The sequence below is a fragment of the Ixodes scapularis genome, unplaced genomic scaffold, assembly GCF_016920785.2.
Source record: "Ixodes scapularis isolate PalLabHiFi unplaced genomic scaffold, ASM1692078v2 PGA_scaffold4__175_contigs__length_147842914, whole genome shotgun sequence".
NCBI lineage: Eukaryota > Metazoa > Arthropoda > Arachnida > Ixodida > Ixodidae > Ixodes > Ixodes scapularis.
In genome coordinates this window covers 98052538-98076530 of record NW_024609879.1, presented here as the reverse complement: position 1 = coordinate 98076530, position 23993 = coordinate 98052538, and the positions used below count along the sequence as shown (strand labels likewise).

The 23993-nt window shown below is 42.9% G+C and overlaps 2 protein-coding genes across 2 annotated transcripts; both read right to left on the bottom strand.

Annotated features, from left to right (window-relative positions):
- Positions 1–3665: 3665 nt before the first annotated feature.
- Positions 3666–9050, bottom strand: LOC120841854. Its single transcript, XM_040212852.1, has 4 exons — positions 8963–9050; positions 7181–7361; positions 4741–4882; positions 3666–3752 (listed from the first exon to the last, which is right to left on the bottom strand). Exons 1-4 carry the CDS (start codon positions 9048–9050, stop codon positions 3666–3668), a joined length of 498 nt encoding a protein of 165 aa, XP_040068786.1.
- Positions 9051–11066: 2016 nt separating this feature from the next.
- On the bottom strand, positions 11067–23686 carry LOC120841853. Its single transcript, XM_040212851.3, has 4 exons — positions 23599–23686; positions 22764–22944; positions 12251–12392; positions 11067–11153 (listed from the first exon to the last, which is right to left on the bottom strand). Exons 1-4 carry the CDS (start codon positions 23684–23686, stop codon positions 11067–11069), a joined length of 498 nt encoding a protein of 165 aa, XP_040068785.1.
- Positions 23687–23993: the final 307 nt, after the last annotated feature.

Sequence of the window (23993 nt, the reverse complement as noted above, 5' to 3'; positions counted from 1 at the left end):
GATATGCATATACACTGACGCGCTATGAAGTGACGAAAAGTTCGTCCAACTGACAGCGAAATGTAGGCAGGGGTGTGGTGATGTCAACTTGAGGTGGCACAATGCTGTTATACAATGTCTGTAAACGAGAAAGAGGTGACACACGGCATGGTGAGCAAATATCAAAACAGGTAAGCTGTCTCGTCGCACGGAAAGGAACATGGAAATGGATTTTACTAATAAGCCATGAAGAATCAATGGCACCATTAATGATCTTATGCAGGAATACCAAGTCAAGGACTGTTCTTCTGTGTGATAAAAGCTTCAGCGAAAATCTATTCAGTAAGCATTCATAGCCATAATACACGCGTCGTCCAATCCATCTATCATAAACAATTCGAACAAATCTTTTTTGCACCCGTTCTATGATCAAAGCCTGTGTTACAGAAATTGAATTCCAAATCACAGAAACAAACTCAAGCCTTGAAACCACTAAGGATTGAAAAAGATGTATTGAACAATGGGGCTTTTTAAAATGCTTGCTCAAACGCGATATAACTCCTATAACTTTCGTTGAAGATCTGACAACAAAAAAGATACTACAACAAACTTTAATCAGGAAGACGCAGACGAGCTGGTGACGATTGGACATAACACGATCCCAAAACTGCCGGTATAAGGACACAAACATACAAAATCAAACTTTTTGTGTGATTTTTTTTTTTTTTTGCTTACTTGCAGTTTAGAGGTTGTGTTATGTCTAACGAACTTTCAACGTATTGCCTTTAGAGTTAAGGAAGAAAAAGAACAGAATTTGCTTGCAAGCTCTTCAAAGCGATTTGATAAGAATCAGATATTTAGGCACTCAAAGACTACCTAGAAGCTGTAAGGGCACATCAAAACTAAACAGCGTAGAAAATGTGAAACATCTAGCGAGATTTTTGCCTTCGTTGTCTTATATGGTTCCAACTTGATCTACGCCTATATCAAAAAGCGTGGTCACCGACAGATACTGTGGAGGAAAAGCTCAGTGCCTGAGTTTGATGCCGAAGCCAGGTGACGGGTTTAAGGGGCTTCGCGTCCCCCTCCCCCCCCAAATCCAGCCGATCTTATAATATGCAGATGTATTTTGCCTCCTCTCTCCTTCCCCGCGCCCCACCATAAACATCTCAGCTATATCAGCCCCCCGGAAACGCCACGTCCTGAGTTGATACTAATTTCGGAGCATCTTATTATTGTTTAGCAACCAATGAGCCGACAAGAACGTTGAAAATCGATTCACGAAGCAAGATACCAGTGGCGTAGCTAGAATTTTTTTCGGGGGGGGGGGGGGGGGGGGGGTAGTTGGGGTGGCTGGGATATCGATGACTTGATTTGAGGAGGGCGGAAGGGGGTACAGGATGTATGCAAATATTATAAGGTCGGCTAGATTTCGGAGGGGGCAGGGGTATGGGTGGAGGAAACTCCGTAAGCCTCTTCCTGCCAACGCCACTGCAAGATACGTGAACATATCAAGCTGCGACCTGCGTTCCTTAATAAAGATGCTATGGTGACCATTCTGCTGTCGACACCAACGTTCTTAGATCTATCAGTTCACGAGGTCGACAAGCTCAACGGAAGAGTGGCGTTCCAAAAACAGCTCTTCTTTGTTGCTTGCACGCGAGCATGTACGGACGTATAGCGTTTCTAGCGCCACAAGCGTCAACGCTTCCACGAGGAACGAAGAAGAACCGCTTCCGAACAACGCTCTTTCTGCGCCAACTTTTGCTCAACCTTTATGCTTACCATACAAGCACAAAACAAAATCCCTCTCCATCGCAAGCCATGCGCATCCAACGTTCAACTAGACTCGCCGCTTCTGTTCATAGGGCGGTCTGATATCGTAGCGAGCTCCACCGAGAAAACACACCACGAAAACACTCAAGGCGATCTATGAAGCTTGCCGACTGACTTTGAGCTAGTATAACTAGTATAACGTAGTATAATGGAACTAGTATGACGTCGACCGATTCATCATGCAGTCTGATCCGTGCCTCGCGTGCTGCTACAAGCCTATTGGAAAGTCGGTTCAAGCCGTCCCACGATGTCCACCGAACGCCCGCAGGACATTCGTGGGACGGTCGCCCAACCCTGTGCGCTGCCAGGGATGGACTCCGAGCCGCTGGGCGCAGCTTAAGAAACACAGTGCTTAGCATACTATAACAATGTTTCTTTCTTCGTGATTTGTTTTTAAGCGTTCGTATTAGTTGGTGCCGCAATTTCATTGGTTGCCAAGCACTAATAAGAACGCCCTGCGTTTCTGAAGTTGTCCGTGACCGCCCTGCCGCTCCGCCTCTTGGTAGAAACGCCGCCAGCTTTTGGCACAGAAGGAACAAGGCGTACTAATCTTTGATTGTCTTTATAATAAAAACTCCAGGCGCTCGTACTAATAAGTATTGACTTTGTTATTATTAAGTTAGGCAAATTTAGTTGATTTCTTGAAGCCTGGAGTTGAAATATCTTTAGGGCACCTTATAGGAAAGATGCATAATATGCAATGGACGGCTAGGCATATGACACCTATGTTTATTCGTTGGTTTCGGATTGTTAGCTTTGTTTACTCCATAAAGTGAACCAGCGCGTTCGCGTCTTCAGAAAATAGTTCTTTTCATATTTTTCTGAGATTGGCCGGGTTATCACAACCTTTGAACAATTGTGGCTATAAACGTGTTTTTGTATCAGTACCCCTGGGTTCTGATGGCAAAAGGAAGTAAAGAAGCGGGAGCCAATAAATATTAGTCCACTCAATTGGCACGAAGCCAATCGCAAATATGTGATTGCTTGAATGGTTCATTGATAGGTTACTTCCACCAAATGGACAATATTTTAGCATAGAGTCACTATCACCCACCAGACAAGGCGTGCACATTAGGTTATCGTTCGAGGTTCCTGCAGTCTCGCTCCAAGCGACAAACACGGCGCAAATTGACGAGAGTGCACGACAGAGCGGCAGACACGTGCCTCTTGGCGTCGCCGCGTGCTAACATCGCGCTCGCTGTGAGACACTGCAGGACGCCCTCGCGGTGACGCAGACGCCTTTGTTAGTCCACTGGGAATATGACTCTAGCGAAGGAAAGGCATGGGTCTTGCCAGTCACCGGCGAGATGAGAACGACAGAGAGGTCTTCGAGTTCTCCCACTTCCAGCGCGGGCTTCCTACCTTCGGCAACGCTTCTGTCTCGCGAGCGCCGAGCGTGCACGCGCAGCCTAAGCATGGAGGAAGACAACAATCAAGTGCTGAAGGCCAGCCATCTGAAGGAGATGCCGTGCTGTTCTCATTTTGACAGGCACTGTACGTGGAGCGCAAGCTCGTCTGCTTCTTGGACAGGGGTTGCGACATGTCAGAACGCCAAACAACTTAGTGGCTGATTGCAAAAAAAGAAAAAAAAAGTAGTGGGTAGACTCTAGGGCGCTTAGCATTAAGGTCTGCCCACTATCCTTTCAATCGAAGCCAATCGGACCTCTGCGTCGTTCTGACGTCACCACAACTCCTGCGCAAGAAGCAGACCACTTGCTCTCTGCATTGATTGAATACTTCAGTCCGTATTCATCCATTTCTGTATTTATTTTGTTTCTTATTCCGCAGACATCGTAGCAAGAATACCTGGACGGATCGGACTGACGACGACAGGCCGTCTTTAGTTGCATTCATATCTCGAAACGTACGTCGAACTGATTGCACTCCAGAGAGATCCCGCCATTGATTATCTCCAGTTTGACGTTTACGTTGCCATCCTGAAAAAAAAAAAAAAAAATAACACACACACAAAAAAGATGAGCGAAATACGTTTTTGTAGAAAAAATGTTTTCGCACTAAAAAAAAAAATTGGGCAATTACCTTTGCGTGTTGCCCTCGTATCCACACTAGATGCACACACCACTGCCATCTGCCTTTTCTTTCTATTAACGAAATCCCCCTGGCGACAGCCTGATTGTTCGAGGATCCTTTGGCTGTCATGTTCTATAGCTTGCAGCCCTCACCCGTGAGATACTTGAACTAAACGGTTCCCCCGGAAGCAATCTTATAGTCACTGAAAGATCAAGAAACGCAGGGTGTGTCCTGAATAATCACTCTGCAGCCGATGAGATTGCGGCACCAGCCGATAAGAACCAATCAGAAAGCAAGGAGCTTGGGCATGGTAAGCCACACCCTGGTTTTCCTGAGCTTTGAGTGACCATACAGCATCGAAGAACGCTAACATTTAACTGTTGTACGCGAGAGTAAAAAGAAATACTGAACAATTTTTTTGGTACGTTGACGATTATCTGCAGTTGAATTGCGACGTGTTATCCTCACGACCGCAGCGTTTCCAAGCCTCTGCGAGAGCCATGTGCGGAGAAAAACTGAAGGAAAAAAGGACATCGAGACGCCGAGCTTTGATTGGAAGAATCGGGGGTAGACACAAAGGATAGCAGCTGCCCTTGTTTTTACCCACCCTCTCCCTCGAGTCAGGGTGCAGACGTCACCCAGTTGTTCGCTCTGATTGGAGGAAGTCAATGGGAGGAACAAAGGTAGCTAGCCTTTGTGTCCATTGTGCAATCAGTCCAAGCTGAGCTCGGCGATCTCATCTCGTCCTCTTCTTCAGTTTTTCTCGGTCACTTTCGTGGTAACACCGAATGTGACGAAGCACCGAGCTCGGTGGGATCGCAGCGCCGTCATTTTTGCCGCAGCGGTAACTCCGCGGGAACGATACATTGCGGAGCGGAGATGAACGAGACCCACCCTTAGGAAAAGTGCAGCCAGATAAGGTATGTGAAAGGAGGCGCTGCTATTGTAGTTCCCGGCTGGGACTGGACACGTGCCGTTCCAGGCTGCGCTGATCTCCTTTTCGACGTCAGACGTGCCACCGCAAAGCTTGTAATCACTGTGGGAGGACGGCCAACAAGAGGATTTAGACGAGTGACGTAATGGTGAAAGCAAGTGATGTGTGATTCGTTCCACACTTATACGTAACGTATTACAAGTTACGCGTTACTTGTACCTATACTTACCTTTTTCGGAAATAAAGTAGCAACCTAGGAACTTGCTGAAGAAAGGAACGAGCAATTTATTTTCATTACTTTTTGATGAAGTAATGAGTAAAGGTATTTCATTACTTTTAAAGGGGTAGGTTCACAACACAAGTGCTCAACCTAGTTCTCAAGCAAGTTAATTCACTGTCGTAATATTTACGACGAGAGAGCGCTAAATGGACCATAAAATGATGCGCACGAGGTTTGTGAGTATAGCCACAGCTATCCCCGAATGAAAGCATTAAAAAGCCAGGAATTATTGACGACGACAAATATTGGGAGCGGCTACTGCTTCATAACAAATGACACATTCGGAGGAACGAGAATGTATAACCCGTTACTTTCAAGCGGATGTAACGCGTTCCATTTGAACCGGACCAACGACTAACGTGCTTAGTTACTTTTGCGCAAGTAACGCGTAATGGTATTTAGTTACTTTATTTCAGAAACGTGTACATGTCTGCTTTGTTTCACCTTAACATGGCCCACTGAGAAGAATCCTAAGACTTTGCTAATAGCTGTGTTTTCCGCCTTCTCACCGGCTTGATATCCCGCCCAAGTTTTCCGAAATTTCGAGGCTAAAATTTGGAAAAACAATAGACCCTTTGTTGAATTACAGAAGCATCAAAGGGAATTCCGGGAACGCAGGTACACGCGCTGCGCGTGCTGGCGTCTGCACCTGCAACTGTTCGAAAGCAAGAATCTCAAACAAATGAAACTTAGCACTCGTGTTTCACAAACACATTTAGTTTGATTATTTTCTTCGAATCTATTGTATAAGGAAGGCGAGCGCGTGCAGTGCGTGTACCTACGTTCCCAACATTCTCTTTGATGCTTGGGTAATTTAACGGAAGGTCTATTGGCACCCACTCAGTCTGGAACCGAAATGCCCGCTATGTACCAACGTTATTTGATTCGGTCATTTATGGAACTGTTTATAGACGCTTCTTGAACAAGTAGTAACCCCCCCCCCCCCCCCCTCATTCACCATGACTCGCCTCCCGTCGTCTGACGTGCCTGACGGGTGCTATGGTAACTGCAGTGTGTTCTACGGAATACGTACGTTTCGAAGCACAGCGTCTAGATGGCGTTCCACCGTATGCTATGGGACACACAGTTATGAAACGGAAATCTAGATGGCGCTTCAAACGACGGGAGGCGGACTGAAGTGAGTGAGGGGGAGTGCCCCTTTTCGCGGAAGCTCCACAGCTGAGGTAATCTAGTAACGTTGCTATGTACCGGAAACGACGATTCGACATAACTTTGTGGTTGAAACGTCATTTCCACTTTCTCTCTCTCTTTCTCTCAAGGGATCTCGGTTTTTGAACCGGTGCTACCACTACGACTGGTTATTGTCCTTTGAATTAATATTTGGCTCATAAATTTATTTGAATGAAGTGTAACTTGGCCAGTCTCGAATGGAATACAAGTGTATTACGTTCGCACTGCGAGAGATCGAAAATGTCGCTCTGAAAACGAGAAATCCACCACAATATTTTTGTTATCTTTTATTAGTTGGAAATTCGGCCCAACGTTTAGATACCAATTTATACTCTAAGAGTTTAAAAATTAGTATTGTTTTATTCTTAAAAAAATATTATCAATTTATAAACTCATAGCCAAAATATTTTATGAGCGCGCGTTTTTTTTTGTAGTTATTTAATCTTCAGATACCAACGTCCGCACATATTTCATGAGGCCGACTTCTGCCGTCAACTTAGTGATGGTTTCGTTGTCGACGAGCCAACATATGGTGCTTTAAATTATTTTACATATTATATTCGTCACATTCATTTTAAACTCGCAATTATCAGGATCACACCGTATAACAGGACATTTCAAATCCTATATTTAAAAAAATGAACATGTAGAAAGATGGTCTCAAGCTCGAACACAAAAGCATACTAAGCATGAACTGAACTAACTCTAAACAATGAAAAAGAATTATTTCTTTCTAAGTAAAAAAAAAAAAAAAATCAAAAGCTTGTTTGTTTTAGTACAAAAAAAATCAAAGCACGTAAAATTACAATTAATGAATTCCCTAATGTAGATTACGAGTACAAGAGGATTTCAGAAAATTCTATAGAGTCTAGGACGTAATCGAAGTGAGCAGCGATTGACGCGTGTCGAGCGTGCTGAGTGCATCTCACCAGGATCCCAGGTCGTCAATGCAGGGGATTCTCCCACCTCCATTTTTTTCCGTCATTGTCGCTTTCAGCAATGGGGAATCGTTCAGGGCTTGAGCTAACTGACCCGTGTAGCTGAAGATCATTGTTTGACCGAACCTTGCGTTGGTGATGGTGATGGAATCGATGGTCACAACATGCGTAGCTGTAACATTTCGACGTAGAAATCAGTCGTCAAGATAATCTGTGCTGCCAATTTGTGTGCTATTAAATTGAATTTCCTACAACAAAATTCCTACAACAATGTCATCTTCCCCGAGGAATTCCAGGTTGAGTCTGAGGTAAGTAAAGTCAACGTCGGCGAATAAAACTCCAAGTAAAATGACGACTGTACCACAGCTGACAACATAAATCTATTTTTGTCAGATCTAAAACGCAGTGTCGTAAAACAATGCAACCCACGCGTTGCTAGACACCATGTGAGTTAACAATGCTGAAAAAGTTTAAATGAGGTGACTTGGTGTTCCGCGGTACCATATGTTCAAGCCAAGCGGTCTCGTGTCGAGATGCTGCATTTTTAATTTTCCATCTTTTATGTCTGTGCCACCATATATAAAAACCTCAAGGCTGTTTTGGGTGTCCGAATGAATCGAGCATTTGTATTATTATTAATATTTATTGTATTCTTGTCACTATTCCTATTTTTGCTACTGGTATCCTTACGAATAGTTTTGATCTATCAACTTCTTTTTTTGCTTCAGCGTATTTGTGTTGTTTTTTTTTGTTCCTTTTTTTTTGGTGGAGAGTGGTTTACATTTTACATTTTAGAAGGATGTTTACTTATTGTAGGGTGTTACCGACGTTCAAACATGATAATAAACATTGTAATTTGAGAAATCACCCTATTAATATTAGTGATGGGGGCTTTGTAATTATAAGGGTGACTGGAAGACAAAGTACAATATGTTGGTACCGAAGAATACATATTTTTACGTAAAAAAGCAAAGGAAAACAATCGATGTCCATTACGAATTTGCGGCGATCAACCAACGAAGTTGCCCGGCGGCACGATCGCTCTGCGCACGGCTCAACAGTCGCTGTTCTGACGTCAAAGGCAGAGTGAACACCGCCGGACAAAGTTCCAAGATTTTTTCGCAGCATCTTTGCTCCATCGCCTCAAGCCTTAACAAAAAGATTTTAAAGCAACAACAACAACCAGGATTTACGCTGTGAGTGGAAATTTAGAAGGGATTCTCCCAGAGCTCGAAAATTACTTATCGCGTGCCTCTTATTGGCTGCAAGAGTGATGAACGATCGAGAGGCAGACACACTTTAAAATCGCCGTTCTTTAGTATGAAGGCTTGTATGGCCCTCTGTTCAGTTGTGACACCCCGTCTCCAAATCTTTGTTGCTAAACGTTAACCAAAGCCACGGCAACACTGCTAATACGCCACATGACTGACAGACTGCAGACACCATGTCTGAAGCGTGTTTCTTCCTTGTATGGACGGTCCCATTAATCACAAAAAAAATACGATGTCTGCATATATATTTGAAGTATGCATGTCTTTGAAGCAATGATGCTTCTGCGATGCTTCAAACGTGCACACAAAAAATTCTTTCATCATGATTGCGGCGAACACCACATCTTTTGTATGACGTATGATGACCAGTGTATATGCGGCTTAACAGTTCAATTTCATATCGCTTAAAAAGTATAAAAATACTACAATCGCGACAAAAAACTTTGTTCTCTGCTTCTATACGATGCCAAAGAGGTAAGAAGGTCGACAGTATAATACTTGCCCGAACAGGACGTAATATTTGGTGTCTGCGTCGAAGCGATGCCCGTGGAGACGAGGCTCCACAGTAGGGCAGCAGCGAAAGAGAGCATTTCGGGTTGACTAGCTCTATCGCTCTTTCTAGGTATATCTCCCCGAGACGATCTTTTAAATAATCCAGGGTTGATATGACATTGAGGCACGTGCGCTCCATATATCGTGCGTATATGCGTAGGAAGGTCGTAACCTCTCCCCAAAAGTACCCATCTGCGTTTACGCAGTGCGACTTGCATCAGTGAACTGGCAGAGCCGCTGCTTGAACGCATGAAAACATTTGAAGTTTTATTGCGAGGGGCCTTGTTTGTACTTTTTTCATGTGGGTCTGAAAACCGTCCTGCGCATAAATTGTTAAATTTGAAGCTAAATATTTAAGGTCAGTTTTCTAAACTACGTAAGACATGTATTGGTTGCTACGTTTTTGGTAATCATATAAAAACGTAAATGTGAATGTAACGCCAACCATTATTTTTCATTTATCGAGAGTAAAAAAAGAGCAACAGGAACACAAAACAAGCTACTTTAGTTTTTTATTTGTGCTTTCTTAAGGTATTCCGTCGGTGTAAGCGCTACTGATTTGATCTTCATCACGACGTCCATCACGATGTCTAATGTTTTTATGAACATATCCGATCATCAGGACTTAGGCAATAAAATAAAAATAAGTCCATTCGCTAGAAATTTTGTAACTTCAAGTATCGCTTGTTTTACCATTGTGTGCTCTATTATACTGTTTTACACTAGTTGAGGTGCTGTAGCCGCGGCCATCTGGTATTCGTTACCGATAAAATTCCATATTATTTAAATAAATATTTACAGTCGAGAAAACGATAAGTGAATAATGTTCCTGATTATTTTTTTGTCTGCTGTATTTAATCTCTAGTTCCTTTTTGTAAAATTATTACGCGTTATTCACTGTATGCTAGATCATCGTGCAAATGTTTTTTATATGATATTTTTATGAAGATTGGCGGAAAAACTCGGATAGTGTAAAGCGTACGCTTATTTGTTGTGTAAAGGTGTTTTGCATGTTTACCTGGCCTCACAGAGACGCGAGCAGCTTTCGATCTCGTCTGCCAGAATACCACTATCAATTTCCGTGAATAAACAAACAAACAAAAAAAACATTTCTTCTTATTTTTATTATTAATATTCTGACGCCGCAAGCTTTCCAAAGTAAACACCGAAGGGAAGGAATCGTAAATAGTTATCAAGTGAACTCGTGAATGCAGTGCTAATCTTTCAACTGAAGGTACTAATGGAAACTTTTATCAGGCAAAGTATTGCGCCATGTTTTAATATAAACCACAGCGGTACATTCGGATGCCTGGGGCTTTTAAAAAATAATATTTTTATCTGTTGAAAGTCAAAATACTCACTTATCTTAGTAAAAAAGATCCAAACAAAAAAGCATTACAACGCATTAGCCTTGATTTGTGAAGGCGCCATGCCGGACACATGCAAAAATAAAGAACAGTGACCCTGTCTCAATTAACCTTTGTGGCAGGATGTGCGAGTACCCGATATATTTCGAAGGACGGCATAAAATGAAGTACAGGCTTGAGTTAAATTTGTATTGAGTGCAAAGAAATCGAACAGAGTAAACAACGTCCCAGATTTAGTGCAAGAAAAGGAAAAGCGGATGAATATATATAAAAAAGGAACCGGCGAAGCGCTGTGCGGCGCTCTGCTCTATAGTTGTATGCAGATAAACATGAGAGGACGCCTTATTTAAAAGTGAGCGTCGAAAATGAATCTTTGTATAAAGTGCAGTAGATGTAAAACATTCAGGCCAGCTTTGCCACGTCTGGCAAATGCATGCAACCCAAAACTGAGTGCCGGGATCTCTACTGCATAATCTGTTGCAGGTTAAAGAAATCACTCAATACTGGCGGTAACGTAAACGGAGGAAAGCCGCAGGCCTTGCCTGCCGCGTGGTAGAGTGATCTAAATTGAATACACCAGTTTGTGAAGATTCCTTTATTTATTAATTAGGTGCCCCATCTTCCAGTCATTGCAGCAAATATACTTCGACGGTCAAATTGACGAGGACGAGCAATTTTTAGTGGCGTTCATATCTTCACTTGCACGTTCGTTTCAACGCACTCTACAGCAGTACCGCCGTTGATTATCTCCATTTTGACGTGGAGGTCGCCATTCTGAAAAAAATAAAAATCGTCAGTAAAATGTATTTTAAGAGATTACATGTTGTGCTAGGGAAGCAAAGCGTTATGCTACACTATATTTGTGTAGTGTCCTTATATCCACACACTACCCAAAAGACACCTACCTGCCTTTCCCCGGTATTACCGTGAAAAATCCTCAGGGGGGAAAACTTCATTTTTCGATGATCCCGTCGAAGATGGCATATATCTCGCAAACCTCGCCAGCGAAATGGAGTACTATTACTAATTGGTTTCCCAATTTAGATGAAGTAATTCGCCTAGCGTCCAAGAACGCTTAAATTTCTTCATCACTGGCTAAGCTGAATTATGAACAAATCGTTGATTGGCCTTTTTAGTGTGTTGTAGGGCTGCATATCTACGTGGGTATATCAAAGAATCAGAAGAGAGAGAGAGAGAAATATAATTAAAAAGAGATAGTAAAAAAGAAAAGAATATCAAAATTAATAAGAAAGGTACTGGCCATGAAATATGTATACATATGTTATTTCTTCAAATGTGTTCAGATGTGAAGCAAAGGTTCTCTCCCTCTAAATCTCGGCGATCAGCAAAGCAGGCGAGTAGTTTTCTAGGGGCTGTGTTGTATTTAGAGGACAGAACTTGAATAGGGAGGGCCTTATAGACTAAGACAGCGTAAAGAGATCAACTTAGTTGCGGAACTGCCCATAGACAGTTCAGACGAGCAGTACGCCCACTCACTCCCCAAGGTCCACCTGCTGTCATTTGCCGCGCCACCGTTTTTGGGACAGCTGCTGTGATAACTACAGTGTATTATATTGAATACACAGGTTCTTGAAACACTGCTTCTAGTTGGCTCTTCATCGTACTTTATGAAATACACAGTTTTGAAATGCAGCCTCTAGATGCCGCTTCAAACGGCGGGTGGCGGACTCGCTGTAGCTGTAATATGGTGTGCCATAATATTTATACATGGCACACCATTCTTAGTGATAACAAAGCCTGATCATCGCGAAGCGAGACAAATTACATTCTGTGTTACTCCTGTGGAAGTTTAGCGCGATTCTTTGCACTCTCGGGATACCTTTTCACCGCGCAAGACTAAGAACACTCACCCCTATAAAAAACATGGCAAGATACGGTATGTTGACAGAAACGCTGGTATCGTAGCTTCCGGCTGGGATTGGACACGTGTTGTTCCAGGGCGCTCCTATCTTCTTTTCTGTATCCGAAGTGCCACCGCAAAGATCGTACTGGCTGTATGAAGACGAAGAACAGTTTAATTTAGAGGAATGACGCTATGCAGGCAAGTTATACAAAATGTCCCTTAAAAAAAGCGAAAATAAAAACAAAAGTGAAGGGATTTTATTTAACCGCAAAAGAAAACTACGCATGGGATAATTTCTGAGTGATTTTTTTTAAATGTTCAATGGCAAAATGGCGCCCAGCAGAGCTTTCGAATACATGTAGCCCTTTGGCGCCAGTGTGGTTCTTTGTTTTCTTTTCTTCATCGCTTTTCCTAAACCTTCAGCTGGTATTCAAGTAAGCATGTCTAACCAACCGGCTCAGCTCCAGGCCGTCACAAAATGCCCCATTTTCCCATTGAAATTTCCAGAAAATCACAACTTTTGAGTAAGATGACTGGTAGTGCTCAAATTTTGACGTCTAGTTCGAACCGCTTGCGCTGCATTCGGGCGGAGAATGTGTGTTTGCAGATACATAAACTCTTTTTTTTTTCGGTAAAAAAAAAAAAAAAAAGAAACCATTGCATTTTTTGGGGGGACACGCGGTACTTCTGCGCTTGTCCTGTTTGCACTTCCTTTAGTCCCCGTTTACTGTGCGGTGTTTGCCTTTTCGTCAGTATGAACCAACCAATCCGCATCGCCACCCTTATTCAGTTCATTTCTTCTACGGTGGGTCCTTTTACGTGTTTATAACAGCAACTACGACCACAGCGCTTGTCCTGTTTGCACTTCCTTTAGTCCCCGTTTACTGTGCGCTGTTTACCTTTTCGTCAGTATGAACCAACTAACCCACATCGTCACCCTTATTTACTTCTTTCCGGCTGAAAAGGACTGAACAGAAGGTTTCCCGATAGTCACTGTCGGGTTGGGAAAGGCAGAAAGGTCATGCGGATGTGCCACCTTCAGCGGCAGCTTTCTACTTTCGATAACACTTCAGCATCTCGTGGGCTTAAAGCGTGCACTCTCCGCCAAAGCACGACGGAAGGCTAATATCTATAGAGAGGTTATTGTGGAGCATATCTCCGGAGAGAAATGTTCCATGCAAATATTACAGACATCCAAAACCTCGTTTGCCTAAGGAAGGCACGATTCTAAATCCTTGCAACTCTGGTTACGTTCGCTCGGTTATCTATATGAGCATTCATTATATCACTATACATAAGGAAATCGAAAAACATGTTAAAGCAGGTATTCGCATAAATTTCGCCGATCACTGCTTGCTTTTGTTTTGCGACGTGTAATATCCTTCGTTTCTTTTTTTACACGAGCTATTTGGTTGCCGCAATTTACACTTCTTTTTGAAGTGGGCCATGCCAAACACAGAGGTGAACAGTTTAAGAGGATTAAGGAGTTTGGGCAGAAGAGAAAATAAAAACTTTCACTATGAGTCTCATGACCTCTCTCTGGGGCCTTTTTTTCGTTCTATCTATTTAACCCTAACGTAATTTACGAAAACACAGCGAGGGCGCAGGCGAGCTGGTGTAACTTCACCATTTTGTTAAAACACCTGTGATCTGATAGTTTTCTTTTGTTTGGTGAATTGTGCGTGGGTTGCTGATTACCTTGGTTTCAAAGTGTATATTCAAGATTTACTGAATAAAACTTATTAGCTGATTTTGAGATGTCGTCAGAAGAACTTCTTTCCCCGTCTTTTTTGCGTTTGGTTTTTCAAGATTTCTCACCCAGTTTCAAGCCTTCTAACAAAATGTTACTTTATGAGTTTCGTAGGTAGCGCGTTTTAGGGTAAATAAACTAAACAAATTAGAAAAACAACGTAATTCTCAACGGAGATCTTCACTATCAGTTCCTTTACAGTATCTTATGCAACCCTAGGCATGACGTTTCTTTTTTCACATAAAGACGACGCCAAGCGGCTCAGTCGCATAGGAGGCAGAAGAGGTGGCGCAACTCTCCTTCCAGACACACGGCTTAGATCGGGCTTTCGCCGCTACGAGAGGAGGGCCTCTGCATTCTGACGACAATGTTCTTCAAAAACATTGGGAGCGACCATTGCCTTTAAAGTCTTATATATGCTTGACATGCAGCATTCAAGGAGCCGTCGGTTCATCTTGTTTAGAAGACATTAAAAAGTCGTTTCAGGAAGTGAAGACTATATATTTTATAAAATTTTCATCTAAATTTAGCGGGAAAATAGACTTGGGGCATTGGTCACATGACATGTTTTTTTCCGCTAGCTTAGCGAGGAATCTAATTTGTTGTATTTAGGTATCGTGATGTCAGGTCACGTGACGTCAATTTCCACTCTACATTTGGCGGAAATGCACGAACAGACGGACGGGCAACATTTTAGTATTCGGGAATTTGTTAAAACGCGTTTCATCGTTATTTCATATATTTATTTTATTTCAATACCCTTATGACCCATGTGACATTGGGGAAGACATACAATATCACACTTAAGAAACTACAACAGTGAGAATAAAACCAAAGTAAGCAATTTGTTTAGAAAACAATTAGTCCGGCATGTTAACAGAGGTGTTTAGTGAACGACGTTTTTTTTTAAATAGCTCAATTGATTGTATGTTTACCGGAGGTGTTGAAAGGCGGTTCTGATCAGATGACGTCTTTAGTATAAAGGAGCGGTGTATCCTGACATTTGATAGTGAGGTATGTGGACTTTAATACTATAGTGTACTCGTGCAGAAATGTATGAGGGGTTAAATGGGAAGTCCGGCAATTTTTTGAGATACCTAAACAAGTTGCATTTTCCGACTACCCCGACTTCAGTCGTCATGGTATGCTATTTATTTTCACGAAATTCAAAATAGCAATTGAGAAAACCGTAAATAAAGATGATGCCGAAACCAGCATTCAAATTTTCGCGCGCTCTTCTGTGGTCTGACGTCACATATGGCACAGACTTTCAGGTCGTGCATGTAGTCTTAAAAAGAGTATGTCGAGTGTTTTTTGCGTGCTTCTGAGTGAATCAGTTACCAAACATTCTTTTCCCACCATCAAACGTCTTGTGATCAGTTGGAAACATTGCTTCCTGCCCACTTTATACCGTTTCTGTCGTCACACTTTAATGTTGCCAGTAGGGGCTCCCGGTTTGAGAAACACGATGAAAACGAAATTCGAAAATTCAATAACTTCGCGAATTTTTTTTATGTTCACATGATACTTGGGGAACTCGTAGAGCCATCCCTTACGAAAATGGCAGATCTGGACTTATATATATAAAAAAAAATATATGGATATATAAAAAATTGGGCAGATCTGGCCATATCAAGCACATCAGTTTATATAAGCCTTATATAACCAGATCTGCCCAATTTTTTATACATCCATATCTGGGTCTGCCAAATAGGGGTATATCTGCCTCCCATATCAGGGTGCTTTATTTTTTTTTATTCTTGCAGATTTGTTCTTAAAAAAAGTCATGAAAGCCACACTTATGCGGTTTCTGCGAGTGAGTTAAAGGCCCAGGGAGACATTACGTGGGCTCTAAGCTTTGCGATTACTCGGCTAATTAATTAAAATTCACTAATGAACTTTTCAATCAGTGAAAATAGACATATGGTCCCAATAAGCAGCTAGCGGGGCGTCGTCCAAAATCCCTAAATCAGTCATTTTCAGAAAGTCTGTCAGCGCGTGAGAAGCGCACTAAGGCCACCACTCGTAGAGCAGGTACAAGGCTAGCGGTTTCGGTAAGGCGCCCGCGCAATTTTTCTGTCTCTTTTCTAGCCCCAGCCTTGTACCTGGTCCACAAGTGGTAACTTGAGCGCACTACTGCGCTTCACACGCGCTCAGTCTTTCTAAAAATGACTGGTTTAGGGGTTTTGGACGACGCTCAGCAAGTTTCTAATTGAAACCATATTTCTACTTCACTAATTAAAAGTTAATTAATGAATTTTATTTAAATAGCCGACTTATCGTAAAAATTAGCAAACTACATAACGTCCCCCTGGGCGTATCCCTCTCGCACAAACCGCATAAGTGTAGCGTTCACGGCTTCTTTTAAAACAAATCTGCAAGAATAAAAAAAACAAAAAAAAACGGTATCCACCGTGCTGGTAGTTGACTCTTCGACCCTCCACAGCGGGAGCAATGGTAAACTGTGCCGCGCTCGGCTGTAGCAATTACCCGGTATCCCGACGATCGTTTCGTCAGCATGAACCGCGAGACAGAGTGTCCGTCAAGTCACTACTGCGTGATGCACGTTAAAGACCCCAGGCTAGCGGTTGTACCACACTGGCTAAATTTCTCATCCACAGCTGGGAGACTCGTCGCCCCTGTGAGGCAGACCAAGTCCTAGGCTGTATAAACACACACACAACCCAATTTTTTTTTTTTTTTTTTAGAGAGAGTACAAGCGGGCGGAGAGGGATACGCCCGCGGATGACCTAGCATTGTTTACCAGTATTTCGCAAAATCGTAACAATCTTTCTACAAGCGACTCGTAAAGCCGCTCGTCAATTTTTGGAACGCGTAATGAAGAGTCTGTGCTGCTGTTGTTTTTTGGCGACACGTCAAAACTTTGTCGGCGGCATGTCGAAACTTTCTGCTTCTAGCGCAATCGCACCAATGCCGAAACATTCTGCACAATGATTCTCCAGGCTGCCAGGAGATAGACACGGCCTAAATCTAGAGGTAATCTGGAAGAATACATTTAGGAAAAACGATCACGAAGCAGGTTGCAGCGCACTTACGTTGGCGAGAAGCGACTTGAAAGGTGTTGTACGAGGGAGATGTCGACACGGCCACGGCAAAACTACCACTCGAACACAGAAACGAGAAGGTGCCCGTGAAGATTCAACACGATGTAAAACAAGCTGTCGTTTGTAGAACCGAACACTAAACGCATCACAAAAAATTCTTGGGCTTCTTTGAAGAAATCGCTTGCAGAAGCAGACATGCGGATCTGCCACAGAGGGAGAATTCACACGCCAAACTAGGTCCGGCTAAACGCATTCCGAGATCGGCAACGGCTGACGCGTCATCCGTCAAACCACGTGACCACTCACCATTTACAACGCTTTCAGCTTAGGGAGAGAGAAAAGGATCGAAGGAGCGGCCAAAACGGGGTTTCACGAACAAAAGGCTTATCTTTTGGGGCCACAACCAGGAGATGTGTCACTTGTAACGAAGGTTGACAGTGCTGTGAATGCTATGTGTGGCCTTGGGCGCCAGGCAAATGCGATGTCCTCCTTTGTCACCAGATTCTAGACTGTAGTCACGTGACCCTAACCGGAGACACGATTTGCCTAAATCACGCGTAGCGTCTACCCTGCTGTCAATACCGAGTGAACATACAGCTCTATGAAGTCTAGCTTTTGAATTCAAAACGATGCAAGTTTCAAGGTACACGCTGTATAAACCACATTATAATTTTAAATGAAAAAATTAACGCGACTATTTTTTTGTGCATGATGTCGACAAATAAATAGATAAATAAATATGTATATACATATATATATATATGTATTTCTACCAATAAATTTAAAATCACGTGTACACTGTTTCATATTTTTTTACGAACGAGTTATACATAAAAGACACCACGGACAGCACATCTTCCGACTTTCAACACACGATGAATCGCCGTCGCTTGCAAACGAACGGATGCGATGCTGCGCGAACGGTTTTGAAAGAGCTGCGTATTGTACTCCGGGCGCAACGGCTTCCGTTCGAAGGGAAAAGGATTCGGGACGGCGAAGTAGCGTCTTGCATCTTGAGTAAGCTAACGGTTCGTGTTTACCCGCTAAATTTAGCGGGTAAACACGAAAAAAAAAATTAGTTTCACTGCCAGATTTTGCGGGAAAATAGACGTCACGTGACATACGTATGAATTCAATTTCTTGCTAAATTTAGCGGGGCGGTTACACCGATGGCGACGCCAACACCGCTTAACTCGGAAACGGGTGCCTAAGAGCTGCGACTAAAATCCAATATTTGATTAACTCGCGCTCCGATCGGACTTCGTCATATTGTCACACATCAAACGTACAGCCAAATTTGATTTGTCTTTCAATTCTCAAATTGCGCAATTGATTAGTTCCCGTACGAAAATGTCAGATATGGGCCTGATATATTTTATATACGGGCAGATATGATAATATAAGCAGTCAAATAGGGCTGTATTTCGCCAGATCTGGGAGCTAATACGGCCGTATTTCGCCAAATAGGTGGGCAAATACTGCCAGATCTGGCCGTATAAGTGCGTAAATACGTTCATATATCGCCATATACGCGTGCAAATATGACACCTGATAATGATATATGGGCCCGTTTCAGTCGTGCAAGCAACAAGTTATATGTACTCGCTAAGACACCAGTTGATTGATCTATATTGCATGAGTCTCATGTAATTGGTTAACTATTGTCAACATCCTTAAAGTGAAGTTATTCCAGGAATTTGGACCAATTAATCAATTGCGCAATTTGAAGATTGAAAGACAAATGAAATTTGGTTGTATGTCTGATGTGTGACAATATGACGAAGTGCGATCGGAACGCGAGTTAATCAAATAATGGATTTTAGTCGCAGCTCTAAGGCACCCGTTTCCGAGTTAGGCGGTGTTGGCGTCGCCATCGGTGTAACCGCCCCGCTAAATTTAGCGAGAAATTGAATTTGTACGTATGTCACGTGATGTCAATTTTCCCGCGAAATCTGGCAGTGAAACTAATTTTTTTATGTTTCCCCGCTAAATTGAGCGGGCAAACACGAACCGTTAGCTTACTCAAGATGCAAGACGCTACTTCGCCGTCCCGAATCCTTTTCCCTTCGAACGGAAGCCGTTGCGCCCGGAGTACAATACGCAGCTCTTTCAAAACCGTTCGCGCAGCATCGCATCCGTTCGTTTGCGAGCGTCGGCGATTCATCGTGTGTTGAAAGTCGGAAGATGTGCTGTCCATGGTGTCTTTTATGTGTAGCTCGTTCGTAAAAAAATTGGAAACAGTGTACACATGATTTTAAATTTATTGGTAAAAATATGTATATACATATTTATTTATCTATTTATATGTCAACATCATGCACAAAAATAGTCGGGTTTATTTTTTCATTTAAAATTATAATGTCGGTTATACAGCGTAAAACATAGTCTCTTGAAACTGGCATCGTTTTGAGTTCAAAAGCTGGGCTTAATAGAGCTGTATGTTCACTCGGTATTGACAGCAGGGTAGATGCTACGCGTGTTTTAGGCAAATCGTGTCTCCGGTTAGGGTCACGTGACTACAGTCTAGAATCTGGTGACAAAGCAGGACAACGCACCTGCCTGGTACCCAAGGCCACACTTAGCATTCACAGCGCTGTCAACCCTCGTTACAAGTGACACAGCCCCTTGTTGTGGCCCCAAAAGATAAGCCTTTTGTTCGTGAAACCCCGTTTTGGCCTCTCCTTCGATCCTTTTCTCTCTCTCCCTAAGCTGAAAGCGTTGTAAAGGGTAAGTGGTCACGTGGTTTGACGGATGACGCATTAGCCGTTGCCGATCTCGAAATGCGTTTAGCCGGACCTAGTTTGGCGTGTGAATTTTCCCTCTGTGGCCGCTGCGTATGTCCGCTTTTGCAAGCGATTTCTTCAAAGAAGCCCAAGAATGTTTTGTGATGCGTTTAGTGTTCGCTTCTACAAACGACAGCTTGTGCTACATCGTGTTGAATCTTCACGGGCACCTTCGCGTTTCTGTGTTCGAGTGGTGTTTCTACCGTGGCCGTGTCGACATCTCCCTCAAATACCACCTTTCAAGTCGCGTCTCGTCAACGTAAGTGCGCTGCAACTTATTTCGTGACAATTGATCGTTTTTCCTAAATGTATTCTTCCAGATTACCTCTAGATTTAGGTCGTGTCTCTCTCCTGGCAGGCGGGAGAATCATTGTGCAGAATGTTTCGGCATTGGTGCGATTGCGCTACAAGCAGAAAGTTTCGATATGCTGCCGACAAAGTTTTGACGTGTCGCCAAAAAACAACAGCAGCACAGACTCTTAATTACGTGTTCCAAAATTTGACGAGCGGCTTTACGAGTCGCTTGTAGAAAGATTGTTATGATTTTCCGAAATACTGGAAAACAATGCTAGGTTACCGTCATAATCTAAACCGTGAGATGAGGATAAATCAAATAACGGAAAACTCTCATTGACTAAGCTTAATATTATGATGTTTCCTAACCGGCATGCCAACATACTTTCGCTCCTTGCAAGGGCTACCGTCTCGCGGACGGCACAAACCGATCCCCTGACGGCGGCGTCTCGGCGAGCTCGCACACGGAACCGCCGCCGACCGATTGCCGTTATCGGCGTTATGTAATGATAGGCACAGGACATCTACTCCACGAATGGGCAAAAGCCGATGAAAAGGAGTGCACGAATGTAAACAACGGTCGAAAAGTGGCGTTGCTCGCCACTATGAGATGCGTGCCGCAAACTCGGTCATCCGCGGGCGTATCCCTCTCCTCCCGCTCGTACTTTCTCTAACCTGACGGATGTCTCGCGGTTCATGCCGACGAAACGATCGTCGGGATACCGGGTAATCGCTACAGCCGAGCGCGGCACAGCTTGCCATTGCTCCCGCTGTGGAGGGTCGAAGAGTCAACTACCAGAACGGTGGATACCGTTTTTTTTTATTCTTGCAGATTTGTTTTAAAAGAAGCCGTGACCGCTACACTTATGCCGTTTGTGCGAGAGTGATACGCCCAGGGGGACGTTATGTAGTTTGCTAATCTTTGCGATTAGTCGGCAAATTAATTAAAATTCATTAATTAACTTTTTAATTAGTGAAAATAGACATATGGTTTCAGTTAGAAACTTGCTGAGCGTCGTCCAAGACCCCTAAACCAGTAATTTTTAGAAAGACTGAGCGCGTGTGAAGCGCAGTAGTGCGCTGAAGCTACCACTCGTGGACCAGGTACAAGGCTGGGGCTAGATAACAAATAGAAAAATTGCGCGGGCGCATTACCGAAGCCGCTAGCCTTGTACCTGTTCCACGATTGGTAACTTTAGTGCGCTTCTTACGCGCTGAAATACTGAAAATGACTGATTTAGGGATTTTGGACGACGCCCCGCTAGCTGCTTATTGGAACCGCATGTCTATTTTCACTAATTGAGAAGTTCATTAGTGAATTTTAATTAATTAGCCGAGTAATCGCAAAGCTTAGCGCCCAGGTAATGTTCCCCTGGGCATATGACTCACTCGCAGAAGCCGCATAAGTGTAGCTTTCATGACTTTTCTTTTAAAAACAAATCTGCAAGAATAAAAAAAAAAAAACACCCTGATATGGGAGGCAGATATACCCCTATTTGGCAGACCCAGATATGGATATATAAAAAATTGGGCAGATCTGGCTATATAAGGCTTATATAAACTGTTGTGCTTGATATGGCCAGATCTGCCCAATTTTTTATATATCCATATTTGTGTTTTTTTATATAAGTCCAGATATGCCATTTTTGTAAGGGTTGGTCCAAATACCTGGAATAACTTCACTTTCAGGATGTTGACAATAGTTAACCAATTACATGAGACTCATGCAATATAGAGCAATCAACTGTCTTAGCGAGTACATATAACTTGTTGCTTGCACGACTGAAACGGGCCCATATATCATTATCAGGGGCGCTATATTTGCACGCGTATATGGTGATATATGGACGTATTTACGCACTTATACGGCCAGATCTGGCAGTATTTGCCCACCTATATGTCGAAATACGGCCGTATTAGCTCCCATATCTGGCGAAATACAGCCCTATTTGACTGCTTATATTATCATATCTGAACGTATATAAAATATATCAGGGCCATATCTGCCATTTTCGTACGGGATGTCTATCGGGGTGTTGAACCAATTTTGAGGCAAATCAGAGACCATGAAAAAATCGCCGGAATTAAGGAATAATATACTTTTTAGTGAAACGTTAGAAATGTCAAGTTTTGTAGGAAAGTCACAAACGAGATAATTTACGGTGTAAGAAAAAGAGAGGAAAGGATAAAGTGGGCTTTCATAGACGAGACAGTAGCGGTACGGTGGTAGTTACAACAAAAAAAGGTTTAGTTCGACGTGAGCGCGTTAGTGAAGTTAAATAAAAACAGAAAGAATAAACGTAGGGACAGACAGAACAGCCCCTCCTTCGATTTTCAACACAAATTTGTGTTGAAAGTCGAATTAAGTGCTGTTCTGTCCGTGCCTTATATTTATTCATTATTTTTTTATATAAAAGGTGCGCCGCAATGTTGTAGAGCTTCGAAGTTAGTCGCCAGTATCTTGTGGCCGAGCAGCTAGATTAGTGGTGCATGTTCCTGCTTTGATAGAACTAGAGTTTTATTCAGAATTAGTTTTAAAGACATAGAGGATGGGGTAAAATTTTAAATACTCAAGCAATTTTCACTGAGGTACGAACGCAGTGCGAAAGTGTGTTGAATGCATCTCACCAGGATCCCAAGTCGTTAATGCAGGGGACTTGACCACCTCCAGTGTTTTTAGTCATGGTGAATTTGAGCGACGGGGAATCATTGAGGGCTTGAGTTAATTGACCCCCGTAGCTAATTACCATCGTTTTGCCGACCGCCGCGTCGGTGACGGTAACATGATCGATGATCCCGACGTGTGTAGCTGCAACGTAACGATGTAGAATGCACTCATCAAGATAATATATATTTTCAAGTTTTATGCTATAATGTGTAATAATATTTCTACCACAAAAACGGACTATCTTCTGAGGTATTTTAGGATGAGGCACATGAAACTAAAAGCTACCTCAGTGAATAATCGCCATCCTCCCAAGTACAAACACAATCGCACCGTAGCTGGAAATATTCATTATATGTTAGAATCAGACTTGTGCCCGTTACATAAAAAATGTATGTTGAAACAATGTATAAAGGTTCATAGCTGTTGAAGGCGCGTCGGTAGCACCGGTAGTAAAAAAAAAACGTCAGTAGCTTTGTGGAAAAGCGTCGGCCTGCGAATCCCCAGGTGGCGGATTCGAATCCCTGCTGTTGTGCCCGCGTTCTGACGGAGGTTTACCGCGGAGAAGGCGCCGTGTAACCTCGATTTCAGTTTCACGTAAAAAAGATTCCCAGGTTGTCCCAATTAATCATTAGTCCCCCCTCGGCCTGCCAGGTGCCCTTCGCTAGTTTGGCACGTCAAGCCCCCGAGTTTCAATTTCATTTTAGCTGAATGATATGCAAAAACTATATTGCACGGCGACATCAATTGCACTCTATAAGAAGCCAAAGAGGTAAGAAGAGCGACTGCAATACTTGCCCAAACAAGACGTAATATTTGGTGTTTGCGTTGAAGCGATGCCCGCTGATACGATGCTGAACAGTATAGCGGCAGTTAAAGTGAACATTTTGGTTTGACTAGCTGTAGCTGTCTCTAGCTAGCTTCCAGTAAACGTGATAAAGTGCTGCTGCTTATATTACACTGAGGGTTTTAAAATATTCCACGTGATGTGGCATTGAGGCACGTGCGCCCTGGGAATTATCCATTGGCTTCTGCGTATTACGACCTGATTCAGAGAACTAGCATTGTCGGTGCATGAACATGGAAAAACATCCTGCCTTTTATTGGAAATGGGCTTTTTTTTTTTAATTGTTGCCACTGGAACATTTCCTGAGGTGAAACTATTAAATTGAACGTTATGTTTAAGAATGACG